This window comes from Rhyacophila brunnea, unplaced genomic scaffold (assembly GCF_057557595.1).
Source record: "Rhyacophila brunnea isolate RB1 unplaced genomic scaffold, BYU_Rbru_1.0 scaffold_22, whole genome shotgun sequence".
NCBI lineage: Eukaryota > Metazoa > Arthropoda > Insecta > Trichoptera > Rhyacophilidae > Rhyacophila > Rhyacophila brunnea.
The window spans coordinates 14898343-14912792 of NW_028232882.1; the positions used below are offsets into that span (position 1 = coordinate 14898343).

Sequence of the window (14450 nt, forward strand, 5' to 3'; positions counted from 1 at the left end):
GCTGACCAATAAATATTTATAATAAATAATATTGTGTTAACACTAGCATCTGAGCGTATGTTATGAACCAATCAAATCAAGCGTTTATACCATGATTACTATTTAAAGTTGACGATTGCCCATGATGGTCGGCGTGGATCGTTGGACCTGGTTGTGTCAGCGAATTTGCAGGTGTAATTAGGCCATATGTGTATTTAAATTATAAAATCTTCTGTTTGTATATGAACAAAGATCGCATTTAATTAGGTTTTCAGCAGCTTGCGACATTTTATGTGAATTTGTGATACATTGTGTTCGCATAAAAGAAGAATCATATTTAAAAAAATATATAGTATTATACCGTTTATCCGTGCACAGATTCACTGCTGACAGTAAGTATTATCGCAGCCATAACAAGAAAATGCATATGTAAACATGGATCAGAAAAGTTCAGAAACTTCTGAATTTTCACGCAATAATTGGTACTTGCATGGTGGGTGCGCATGCGCAGTATAACAATAGTGGCGAAACCTGCTGGAAGAAATATGAACTACACTGCACAGAATATTTTGGCGTTTACCGATTATCTACGAACCTGTCCAAACTTGTCTGAATCTGTCAAAATAACACCATACAATGATAACATCGCGTCTCACTTACAGTTGAAGAATGAGATTGGAGAGACAGTTAGCATTTTTACGTGTAAACAGTTATTATCGCGATAGTTGAAAATGCACACTATTGGTGCAAGTAAATCCATGCACGTGTACAGGCGCTATTAGTTTAAGATTAGTAACTCTATTAATATGCTACTTAACTCCAATACTAACTGTTGGCACCATAGAGGTATTAAATAAAAAGAGGGGCAAGGAATCGGCTTTCTCATACAACTGAATGAAGCAGGCCAACAATAGCCGACAACTAACGAGAAATAAAACGACGCGATAAAAAAAATGCAGGGCAACACGGAGGATTTACTTTGGTCATTATAACGTACCCATATAATATAATGTTAATGTGTAAATTTTGCCGCAAATTGATTACCAGCCTCCCACACCATAGGTACTTTTTCACCATACTTTCATATAACCTGCCGCCCCTAGAGTTGGCACGCTGAACAGTTTTTTTGGCACAGAAGCACATTAAGGTTCATTATTATAATGTGTGAAATTAGATAATATACAATTTTTTGACTGTAGGTCTTATCAGTTTTTGAAAATTGAGATCTCAAATGAATAGTAATTTTTTTTATGTTTATATTGTATTTTTATTGTAGTTGTCCACAATTTACTTTTAATAGTTCGGACCAGTTGAAAATATCAACAGACGAAACCGGCATCGTTTAACATGTTAAAAATAAATTGTAGAAAAAGATTGCAATAAAAATGAAATAATTGTGTTAAATATTTAACTATTTCATCAAGAAATGACGATAGGTAAAGCTTATAAAATATTCTTTATCGATTTCTTGGGTTAGCAACAGTGACGTTAAAATTACGCAGTGAAGCAGCTGGAATAAAGTAACATTGTTTACTTATATTAGTTTAATAAAACAGTGTCATTAGATAATAATAATTATTATTTAGGTTTTAGAATTAGAAATATTGCGAGTATGACAAAAACAGCTGCGGATGCAACTTAGCAAGCCAGGTAAATCTCCCGTCTCTTGAAGTCGTTTTGACAGCTCATCGAATACTGGTAGCATGGGCTTAGTGTCAAGTACTGAAAGAAAAGAAAAACAACATTCAACATTATGTAATATGAATACGTGTATTAATTAAAGCGCTAAGTACCAAAAAAATAAAAACTTTTATAGAAAAATGTTCTACATACCAACGCCAACTATGGTCTAAGTGCCTCAAGCAAGTCAAAAAATTACAGCAAAATATTTAAATCTGGCGACATTGTAAGTTCGTTGGCGTGTTTTATTTATAATGGTGTAAGTATCACTGCAGTAATCAACGGCATTCAATATAAAATGACTGACGACGGTGTGTTGACACTCATGAGTTCTTAATTCCTAAAATTATGGAAGCTGCCGAGATTGCTTCACACTGTGAAACCACATTTTTCAAAAGGTCTGCTTCATGCAATTTTACTGTAATGACTTAGTATTTTGTAACCACAGGCAATACATACTACTTTTTGGTACTTAGAGCCTTAATTAACACACGTATTCACATAATTCATAAGGGTGTTCCAAATATGACATACGCCGCAAGATGGAGGTTCTTAACAGGGGGGTATATCTTCCACACAGCAATCAAGATCTCTTATACATTAAAAATACTCTCATCCAAATAGATGGCATGAGACATGGCCAGTTCAATGACAAATCAGAGCTTAGCCAATTAACACTCAAGGTGCAATCTTCTGAAGACCATCTGTCGCTAATGTCAATTCTACATACATCTTTACAACGAAAGCAAGCATGCAATATTTTTAGAGTTGAATGAAATCTTGTCCCCATTCATAGAAGAGGCGATATGACAGTGAGTTCGCAGTCAAAGCCTAGGTAATTGTGAAAAAAAAATAAAAAATGAAAAGCTTACATTTGTATGATTTACTGGTCATGTTAACGGCTACAGTAATGGAATGGTTGTTGGTGAGAGACTTCTTCGAGCTGAAGAACTTAACCAAGACGGTGATCTCTTCGGAGTCTGGCAAACCTTCAATGCTGTAGTACATTTTCAGATGTTCTTTGTAATAATCTCTTGCGTACATGAAAGACTTGAATGTGTTTTTTACCTCTTCGACGAATAGGACGCGATCTGAAATAGACATCAACAATCTTTTATCAGCAATTATTTAATAGGCCAATGGTTTTTGAACTAATTGATTTAATGGCGCCTTTTGTGTCAGTAGCGGATCAAATTCTGGGCCTCATAAAAAAAACAAGTAATTTTAAGAATAATTTTAATTTATGAAATATTTTTTGATGGCTTATAAGCAATGACATTAATATGGACGAATCATCTGGAAAAGAAAATGACACTTTATTGTCGGGTCTGCCGAATGGCATAATCTGTTCTAACGCCATTACAATAAAGGTGATATTGCTATAAATTCCTGATGCTTTTTGTTGGATCTGCCGAATGGTTCGGTTCAAACGGGTTTGCTCAAATGAACATTGACATTAGAAACACTGCTCTAACGCCATTACAATAAAGGTCATATTGCTATAAATTCCCGATGCGTGATTTCGCATAATGGAAATTGCGTGACGTCTACCTATACATGCGAATTTACTTGCTAGCTACTGTATTGAGTGCGTCGTCCATTAATAATGTCATTGTTTATAAGCGAACTAATATCGCATTGCGTAAGCAGATTTTTTTATGTGTATAAACCTCCTAAACAAAATTGCACCTTTTAACCCAATGCTTACGGGCCCTTTTAATTAATTTTTTAAATAACGTGTTAATTTGCATTTGAAAAGCAATTAGCAAAAACACAATTTTGTGCGGCCCGTAAGCATTGGGTTAATATAGGTACCTAGTACTTAGATAAATGATTATATATCCGAAAATGATGTAATTTTATTTTAACCTGACCAGTGCTATGGACGAGTTAACTAGCTAAAGCATGTATGTGGCATCAGGCCACGGACTAGATAACTCATGGGTTCTAGTAAACGTCATGATTTCTGAATAAACTATTTGTGTATATTTTCTAAACAATATTTATCATTTTAGTGTGAAAATATTCATGATAAACTCGAGAAACATTTTGACTTTACAAATATTTATCATTCTGTTCCTATTTCATATTCATATAGGTAAAAATAGCAATTGAGGCCTTCTTCTGAAAAAGAGAGTAAATGTAAAAACGCTAGATTCCGATAAATCCTTTACATTTGTTTCTACATACCACCCAAAAATTATTATTTTTTAATCTGGACAACAGATGGCACTAGAAGTCTTAGGATGATGACGTGCAGCGTATCACATGATTCTTGAACTGGTGTGTTGCATTTAAACACTATTATCTCAAAATAAAGATTTCAGGATGACACTATTTTTCTGGAGGGGGCTCAATATCAGCTTATCAGGATAAATGAACATGCTGCTCACCACAGTTCTTCAAATATTGAAATCAAGCCAGATACAGCTACACTCGTTTCCAAAAATGTATGGAGGAAAGTGAAGTCATAAATGTGATGTTAACACCATGCATAATGTAGGTATATGAAAAGGAAAGAGCAGTATGCTGTGTCGAAATTTTGTTATCGTTAAAAGAAATTCTCTACTAAAGCATATGAAACTATCATGGTTACGGTGTCAATTAAGATTATCTGTATTATTGAATGTTCAAATATCTTGTGACATCCCTGGAAATTGACTGCGGCGCCAGGGCGCACGTTTTAAAAACCTCTATTATATGTCACACACGAGCGTTCTTTTTATAGAAATTGTGGTACAAGTCGGTTATGGGGAAGCCAGGCGGGAACCGCGCTAATTGTCACTGCCTATTTTGGCAAAATCCATGAATTCAAAATGAAAACCTAACCTAACAAATAATCCAGTATATCGGCTGTTTTCAAAATGTGTTTGCCACTGGCTTCCCCATAATCGACTTGTACCGAAATTGTTTTTCCTGTGACATGTCCTGTTTGTGGGTTATTGTTCAGTATGCTTGGAATAGAAACAATATAATCTCAGAGGTACTGACTTCCGTGTAGTTGTAGTATAATATTTAACCCACCTTCGTTTGTATTATGTATCTCCAAATGTGTTTCGTGAAGTCGTTCTCTGGTTTGGCCAATGGATTCGTTTATTTTTTCATTTTCGTTGGCAACTCTCTTTATTTCACTTTGTAATTTGGTTTGTTCATTTTTACATTTGTGTAGAAGACTTTTGTTATTCTCTAAAGCTTGTCGTTGATTTTCTGATCGACTTTTAGACGCGTGCTCTACGAAAGAAATATGGGAGCGTATGTCTTGCTTTACTTTTTCGACTTCTCTAATGAAGTTCATCATGAGAGGCTGATGCTTTTTTCTAAACGCGTCTTCAGCTATCTGAAAGTGATCCAGATCTGCCACAGCTTCAAACTTAACGCAAGTTTGCGACATTTTTGTATTTAGCGTTCCACAATATAATAAAATCGAAGTAATCAAACAATGTTTTGAACTTATACGTCAGTTTAAACTTAACGGATTTGTATAATTCAAACTTCAAACCCCAGCCATAGACACGAACGATACAGCCAACCTAACAATAATATTTAATATTACCAGGTGAGTAAAATATAGTTCAAACACTCCACTCCACTTTAGCAGGTTGATATTAAATTTAATTAAGAACACACAAAATTAATTTAACTAGATAAATATATACATTTTTTTAAACAAAGACAATGGTTTAAAGTTTTAAATATATTTTATTTTTCATTCAGGAAACATCTTATATTTTTACGGTGACATTTGTATTTTGTATTTAAGTCTATGGGACGCAGAAAATAGTGACAGTGACATTTAAAAATCGAGCTTTTGAATTAGGGTATTTTGTATTTATGATTAATAGTTTAAATACATCAAACAGCAATGACTGATGGTAATATTTATGATTCAGCATACCGAGGGTGCTTGGACGAGGTTAAAGAGTCATTAAATGAAGACAAGGCATTAATACAAACACCGGACAATGTAAGTAACATTCCATTGGATTACTACTAAAATAAATCGAATACCAAACAATAATTATTACTTCTTCACCAGTGGCAGCTGTATGTACTTTTCTTCGTTGAAGATACAGTAATCCATATCATTTTTTGGAAAAGGTGTTAAAACCCAAAACCTAACACAGGTTACTTATTTTTGTGTTAAAGTACTTAGTTGGTTTTTGGTCTCGAAAGACCTCCATCGCAAAAACGATACGGAGTAGAAATTTTCCCTATCCAACAAACCTCCTTTGAGTGTTAAAAATAAAGCAATAGTTTATGTTATCAGGATTTGTTTTATGATTTAGGTAATATTTTAAACTGGCATAAACTGTTTCAAGGCCCCCTTTTAAATCAGCTGAGTTGATCGTCATCAGCGTCATAGAAAATCGCCACTGGTATTGTATAAATAAATAATGATTAAATTTATACACTTTATTTTCACCACATATAGAGCGGCAGACTGCTGATTCATTGGGCGGCCGTCGGTGGAAATGAAAGCCTGGTTACGTACCTCATAGAATCCGGCAGCACCATAGATCCTGAAGAAGATGCTGGTTCTACTCCGTTAATTCTGGCTGCTTCTGCTGGGCGTTTGGATGTTGTTAAGAAATTACTATCACACGGAGCAAATTACAATCATAAAAATGCCCAAGGACATTCTGCACTGCAGTATGCCTGTTCGAAGGGATGGAAGGATGTAAGGAATATTGGATATAAAAAAATTGTAGCTATTACTAATGGCTGCAGATAACTTTCAATTATTAAGATTTTTCTGAAAAAAAATATTTTATCACCATTGGCGGCCCTTTGTTTGACCATTTGGTGGGGCATTTTTAAATAAGTAATTATATTATTTGAACTTGGCTTTTCGTTGTATACTTAAAAAACGTATTGCAAATTAGGTTTTTATACATTATAAAAGAAGTGCTAGAAATTGTTATATATAGGTGCCTACTTACTCTTCAAAAAATGTCCATTTCACATCAAACAATCAAACACATTTAATTAAATACCGTAGCTTTTTAGCTTCATTTTTCATTTAACTGTCACTGTCAGAAAAAGTGTTGTGTACTGATATGGAACGGCGGGATCATTTCCACTGATTTTGTTAGAAGGTAAATTTTATGATTAATATAGCAGATGACATTTTAATCGATAACTTGTATTATACAATGGTTTAACACAATGAATGCAGTCGATGCGTATTACTCTAAGGCATAAAGCCCATTGACGCAGCGAGTGCGGCGCTCGCGCAAAATTTCTACTAGTGGCGCGTAAATCAACGAAAATACAACGTAATCAAATACGCCAGCGCCCACTGGATTTCACGACGCATTATACGCGCCCGTCGCATGAATCATCGTTTTTTTGCGAATCACCGCTTCTCGGCGATACGAATGAAAGAAAATACAATGGAGTCCATTCATTGAACACGGCTACCAAAATTACGCTGCTCGAGGCCTAGTACGATCGACGGGCGAAAAGCAATTATTTATTATTATTAACAAGAATCATTGTTTAATTTTATCGCTGGTTGAATAATGTCGTCGTAAATATTTATTACAAGCCCCGAAATAATATAATATTTTTATTGCTTTGTTATGAGAGACGCTTTAAAAATAATTGTTTTGTGCTGCTTGGGCAGCTTATTACATAGGTGAAGGGTAATCCGCTCGACGCGTTCTATGGGCACCATCGCTAAGGTTGGATTTAAACTAAACTGCATACAAACATTGAAATTGCATATAAAAATTTCAGACAACAATAGGAAGAGATAACAAATAAGTATAAATAGGTTTACCAAAACAAAACACGCTCGCCCATTTTATACCTGTTTCATTTTAACACATTGAAAATTTACATCTCTTTCATTTCTGGCAATGACCTAAATGACGCCTAATACGGCGACAAAATAATATGAAGAAAAAGAAAAAGATTTTGTGCTTCTCTTCGTCTGACATATGAGAAATGAGAGAGAATGAGAAATATTTATAAATATTTTACCCCGGCAGATTCTGAAATGCCCGAGCCCGACTATACAGCGACCGATCGTGATTCCTTCTGTTTAAATTTTATACACACGGTTAACGTGCGTCGCGAGTTGATGCGTTAGCCGATAATTATAAGACATTGTACCTACATCTTAGATTATAACCTACATAGATTGTAAGATATTTATTTTTGGAGGGTCATTGACCAATTGACCTAAGAGAGAAGCCGCCAATGGTTATCACATCATTTACAACAGCATATTAATATGCCAACATGTAACTTATTTTACAACATTGAAAGTTATAAATGATTTCAAGTTATACACATTTTCATTTTCTAGAAAAATCATTTTTTTTTAAATTTGTAATTTAAAAATCAATATTTGTTTGTTTGTTCGTATTTTATGCGCTGCCAAACCGTTCATCCGATTGCGGTAAAACTTTGTCAACTTATTGATTGCACTTGCACGAAGAGTTATAGGCTATATCTTATATATAAAAATTAATGTCTGTATGCCTGTCTGTCTGTCTTTCTGTCTGTCCCGTATGCGTTCCTATACCATTTATCCGATTACGATGAAATTTTGGTAAGTGGTTGTATGCACACCCGCGCAGGTTTCTGAATTAGAAAAATCATCATCTTCTTCATTCTATTTTCTATTATTAGTATGGTTCCTATACCATTCATCCGATTGCGACGAAATTTTCGTCAGTTATTGTACGCACACCCGCAAAGGTTTCTAAATCAGAAAAACCATCTTCTTCTTCTTCTTCATTATATCTTCTTTTATTCGTATGGTTCCTATACCATTCATCCGATTGCGATGAAACCTTCGTCAGTTGTTGTGGTAACACCCGCAAAGGTTTCTGAATTTGTACAACCATCTTCTTCTTCTTCATTTTATCTTCTTTTATTCGTATGGTTCCTATACCATTCAACCGATTGCGATGAAATCTTCGTCAGTTGTTGTGGTAACACCCACAAAGGTTTCTGAATCAATACAACCATCTTCTTCTTCTATTCGTATGCTTTCCTATTCCATTCATCCGATTGCAATAAAACTTTTGTCAGTAATTGTGCCAACACCCGCGAAGGTTTCTATATTGATACAACCATTTTCTTCTTCTTTTTCTTCTAGTCTATCTTCTTCTATTCGTATGCGTTCTTATACCATTCATCCGATTGCGATGAAATTTTGACCAGTTGTTGTGCGCAGGCCTGTGAAGGTTTCTGAATTAGTACAACCATCTTCTTCTTCTATTCGTATGCGTTTCTATACCATTCATCCGATTGCAATGAAACTTTGGTGAGTTGTCGTGCACATGCCCACAAAGATTTCTGAATTAGAAAATCATCTTCTATTCGTATGCGTTCCTATACCATTCATCCAATTGTGATGAAACATTTGTCAGTTGTTGTGCGCACACCTGCGAAGGTTTCTAAATTAGTATGATATATTAATAAATTAGTATATAAAATACAAAGTTTGTTGTTTGTTTGTTCTATCCAATTTAGATTTTTTTTACTACATATTAATAACATTAATAACGTTTGCATATTTTGGATTCGATTTTAATTTAGTGGTCTTTTGTTTGACCTTTACTCCTATTAGAATTATTTTCATATTGCCATATTGTATTACACAGATATTTTAATATTAAAAAAATAATTACCTCTTATTATTTTTTTAAATATCTAAGATAAATATAACCACAGAGCGACCCTCTGCGAAGCCAGGTACTTCAGCTAGTTAAATATAAAATATATTATTATACTTAACTATAAATAAATAAAAAACCTTTCGGTCATCTTTGAAAGAATTCTTCTTCTTATTGTGCCATCCCCTAGCGGAGGTCGGCCACCATCAAGGCGATCTTATATTTGTCGTCTGCTACCCGGAACAGTTCGGTGGAGCTGCACTCGTACCAATCACGGAGGTTCTTAAGCCACGAAATGCGGCGGCATCCTCTGCTACGCTTCCCATTGATCTTTCCTTGAATGACAAGTTGGGGAATGCTGTATTTTTGTCCTCTCATAATGTGGCCGAGGTATTGTAGTTTCCTGGTTCTGATACTACGTAGAACTTCTCGGTCCTTCCCCATTCGATTGAGAACTTCAACATTTGTCACCCGGTCAGTCCAAGGAATTTTGAGGATGCGTCTATACAGCCACATCTCGAAAGTTTCAAGTCTCCGTGACATCTCTTGGTTTAGCGTCCATACTTCCATACCATAGAAAAGAATTGAGAGCACATAACAACGTACCATACGCAGTCTCAGACCTAGGTTAAGATCTCGATTGCTAAGGAGGCGTCTCATTTTGAGAAAGGCGCTCCTTGCGATCTCAATTCTAGTTTTTATTTCCTGAGACTGGTCCCAATTCTCATTGACCCATGTACCAAAATATTTATAATGGGTCACACGTTCGATTGGTTCGCTGTTAATGAAAAAAATTGTGTTGGTGTCTGGTGTCACTGTTTTTGATACTAGTAATAGTTTTGTTTTCTTGAGGTTCATTTTTAAACCATAAGAATTACTGACCTCATGAAAGAATTAGATAATGAAAATAACCTCAGTGGAACCCCGATTTTACGTGCCTGGTATTCACGTTTCCCCGCTATTTACGTATAGTTTCTGCCGTGTTCCCACATTTATGTTTAAAACATTCCAAATTCAATTAAAATTATGTATGAGAATTACAAATTCTATTTATTTGAACCCATTCAATTCAATGTATGACATCATTGAAATGAATTCTAGATACATGTGTGTGTTCTATTTATAGACCATTCATAACTGCAGTACCCCAAGATTACACAACATGATTCTATACGTCTGTTGTTTTGTGTTGTTTTTTGTTTTTGTTTACGCATGTTTAACCTTTTTACTCCCATTCGGCCGATATTTCGGCCCACCATACCTATGCGAAAACTCCATCTGGGCCGATCCATCGGCTGAAAGTTTGGATCCAAATTTACGATTTATTCCAATTTTTTTCCGTTCATATTTCTTCTCATGTAGACAAAACACTATATTCAGTATGTGTTAGGTGTGACTAATAGTTATTTTAGTGTCACACTTGATTATAATAATTGTGGCATACCCTAATAACTCACAAGTCATAATTGCTCTAGCTGTCAAACACGAAGCCAAAGAGGGTCATAAAAATAATAAAACATTATTTTTATGACACATTTTAAGTTCTGAGGTTTCTTTTAGTTGTTTTATGATTCATTTATCATATAATTATAAATTTTGTAATTTTAATGAACTCTGACTGAACGAACAATGAATGCCCACTGTTCTGTTGGTAGAATGGTGAAAAAATACATGAATAAATATTATTATAATAGTTTTAGTGCTTTGAAACTTATTTTTTGAAATTACTTCATTCCCATATCAGTTGGTCCTCAATACTGTATCGAATTCTCGTGCGATTTCGTGAATTGAATAATATTCTTGAATACCTTGACACTATACGATTTTTTTTTGATTACTTTATAAAAATTCTATTTCATAGAGAAATAATAATATGTTTATTTTTTTTTCTCTTACTAGATAAGAATAGATTATACTATACAATTTGATATATCAATTATAAATAAAAAAATGTCGTCACACTGAACTTTGTAGTTCAAACATAGTTTTATCCGTTCATTTCTAAATAAATATTGATACATTATTTTTTTCTTTTATTTTATTGGTGTAAACTATCAATATTATTACTTATTATTGCTTTGTACACCATTGAGAACACACAAAAAAAGTTTCAAATTTTTAAAACATGTGTAGAATTATTTATTTAAAAAAAACTAAATCAACGATTTTTTGGCAAAAAACGCTTGGGAGTTTTCACATATGCTAGGCTAAATCACTTGGGAGTAAAAGGGTTAAATAATGTCTCAACATTGAAAAACATTGTGGGTTGAAGAGGAAAGGAACATTCTCGAAAAGGTGAAAGAACACGTCAACATAATATTATGCTTCAACCAATATGTATGATTTTTAATAAAAAAATATTTATAAGTACTGTTTTTCTTTTATCAGTTCTTTCAAAAATGTAAAATCAGTGTTTCACTGTATATTAGTATTTATTCCACAGTGCTATAATCAGTGGCGGCTCATCCATATGCACTGCGGAACTGCAGCACCCCCAAGCAAATTGAGAAAAATGTAATATTATATTATATGAAAATATCAATATTACACCGATATATCCAATAATAATTATCATACACCGCGATGAAAGTGATGCATCGCGTGATTTCATGCAGTACTATTACTCGCAGCGCTAGTCCTGACAGATGTCGAGAGCAACTAAAAGGTGATAGACTTTCTTTCAAGGAAAAAAGACAGAAGAATCAATTTTATAATGAAATAAATTTTAATAATTTTGATGTTAATAGTAAAATATAATACAAATAAACATTTATTTTTATTTTTAATCAGCCGCAGCACCCCCAAATATAATATCCACGAGTCGCCACTGGTTTATAATACACCTAACACCGGTTTTAACCTAACAGACATTTTCAATTGCCAACAAACAATTTTATAACACATTGTTACCAATTATTGAAAATACCATTTAGGATGAAACTAGTCTTAGTGTACTTACAATTTATAAAATGAAATATATTTTTTCTTTAGATTGCACAAGAGTTGATCAATCACGGCGCTGCTATAAATGTGATTGATATCCGAGGAGCCACACCCCTTCATAGAGCCGCTGCACAAGGCAGGATGGCGCTCGTTCAACTTCTATTAGACCAGGGAAGTGTACTGAGAATCAATTCGCAAGATATCTCAGGAAATACTGCATTGTAAGAAAATTAATCGTGATATTTAACCAATTTAGGAAGTTCGAGCAAACTTATAACTATTGCTGCTTATATAGATGGAAAGAAATTAAAATAAAAAGAAAATTTTAAGCGTATACATCTTATAATTAACTATTTCTTTTATTCAACGAATAATTCACAAGATTTAAGAATGTACCATTCTGATTATTGAACTTACATAATTTTGAAAAACACTGAAAATACACGAAAATATATTATAACCAATAGAAAAAATCTTTTTGAAAAAAGTAAGCCACCCCCGGCAGGGAATCGAACCCCGCATCTCCTGGGTTTACGCCCCGTCCGCCGCCGCATTTACCTCTATGCTACGTGTACTCTGAGCACGTCAATTTGTTTTGTGATGGCGTCGGATGAATTAATTCTTAAATCGTGTAAAGATGCCTTCACTGTGGCCAAGCACTAACTTCTAGATTGTGTTGAAAAATCTAATGATTTACAGAAACTTATCCTATTCTATTATTCATGGATTTATTGTAAAAAGGAATTAATTAGCTAATAGAAATATGTAAATTATTTTAGTTTGAAAATAAAATATATGTATTATCTATTTTTTATCATCTTTCCTAAGCATATTCGCTTTATCCGAACATCCTCATATCTTTAATAATAATGACCAAACTACTATATACCTGTCAATTTTTGACACTTTCATGTCACTGATAATAATATGACAATAAAACAAATAATTACAAGATAAAAAGAACTTTTTATATACAACATTTTTAAATTTTCTGTTGAATCATAATATAAACTTGACTTGACGATCAAAAAAATTTGTACTTGATAGAAATAATACTGAAATGTCATATTGATTTCCATAGTAACGCGCATATATATTAATATTAATATTTTAGTTGCTAGGACCCACTTCTTAGCAACCAATAATAGTTTTACTTTTTACGGATTTCTTTCGAAATAACTTTTCATACAAAACAGAATTAACTGAAAATGAAATCAATTCTACTTAAAGATGGCTAAAAGTATTAAAAAAATGCATTGGCATCGTGTTCTTATATATTCTAAAAGTTTCAAATGTCTAGCTAGTCGGGAAGTTAGTTAAAAATCGATTGCAAGATTTGTACCGGACAGACCCGGTTGTTGTTTGTCCGGATAAATAAGAATACGAGCTAAGAAAAACGTTGTAATAAAAAAATGTAAAAATAAGGTTTGTTATGTTGCGTGTAAATATAAAACTGGTTCAAATCGTTTTGGCATTTTTTGGAAAATACTAACTTATTTTACTGTTGATTTGATGTCATATTTCACCATTATCTGTCATTTTGGTCTGGTTTGGTTTGCATTTGACTTGCGTAAACATAATTTAACCCTGAAATGCGAATGTGTCCAATGTAAAGCACTATCTATAATGCTTGCATGAACAAACCTATATTAAAGTGAAAGTATGTATATATAATTTTATATCACTGGTACTGCCAGAAAGTTAGTGGTGTATTTTATGGAGTTTTTTTTTAAAATTTGTTTCAGACATTTTGCATGCGAGGAGGAAAGAGAGGAAGTGGCAGCAGCTCTGGTGAAAGCTGGTGCAGATATTAGGTTAGAAAATAAGGAAAAGAAAGCCGCCTTGGAACTGTGTCCGTTTCGAATGGCCAAAATTCTCAATGACTTGAAATAATTGTACTGATTTTATATATTAAAATAGAAAAAAAATAGTTGTTTTATTGATCCAAATGATTTATTTTTACATTCAGAGTATAGGTTTCTGTTATGTTCCTCAGATCCACATTTCTATTACACTTAAAAAGAGCGTCAGGTCAATGATAGTCATCATATCATATAAGGCAGCACTTGTAGTCAAATGAATAATGCATAAACTTTGCTACTTGAAGTTCTACTATGCTGCTGCAACTCAGCGTCGCATATTATTGTTGACCTACCAAAACCTCGGATGTGACAATTTTGGCACAACGGTTTGTATATATTTACTGTTAAATTTTAC

The 14450-nt window shown here is 33.6% G+C and overlaps 2 protein-coding genes across 2 annotated transcripts; one reads left to right on the plus strand and one right to left on the minus strand.

The window, feature by feature from the left end:
- Window positions 1–1251: 1251 nt before the first annotated feature.
- LOC147070082 (uncharacterized) lies at window positions 1252–5138 on the minus strand. Its single transcript, XM_085949480.1, has 3 exons — window positions 4684–5138; window positions 2532–2750; window positions 1252–1701 (listed from the first exon to the last, which is right to left on the minus strand). The coding sequence occupies exons 1-3, from the start codon at window positions 5048–5050 to the stop codon at window positions 1562–1564; spliced, it is 726 nt and encodes a 241-aa protein (XP_085805606.1). The 5' UTR covers window positions 5051–5138; the 3' UTR covers window positions 1252–1561.
- Window positions 5139–5438: 300 nt separating this feature from the next.
- On the plus strand, window positions 5439–14175 carry LOC147070083 (uncharacterized). Its single transcript, XM_085949488.1, has 4 exons — window positions 5439–5623; window positions 6092–6337; window positions 12282–12454; window positions 13979–14175. Exons 1-4 carry the CDS (start codon window positions 5522–5524, stop codon window positions 14124–14126), a joined length of 669 nt encoding a protein of 222 aa, XP_085805614.1. The 5' UTR covers window positions 5439–5521; the 3' UTR covers window positions 14127–14175.
- Window positions 14176–14450: the final 275 nt, after the last annotated feature.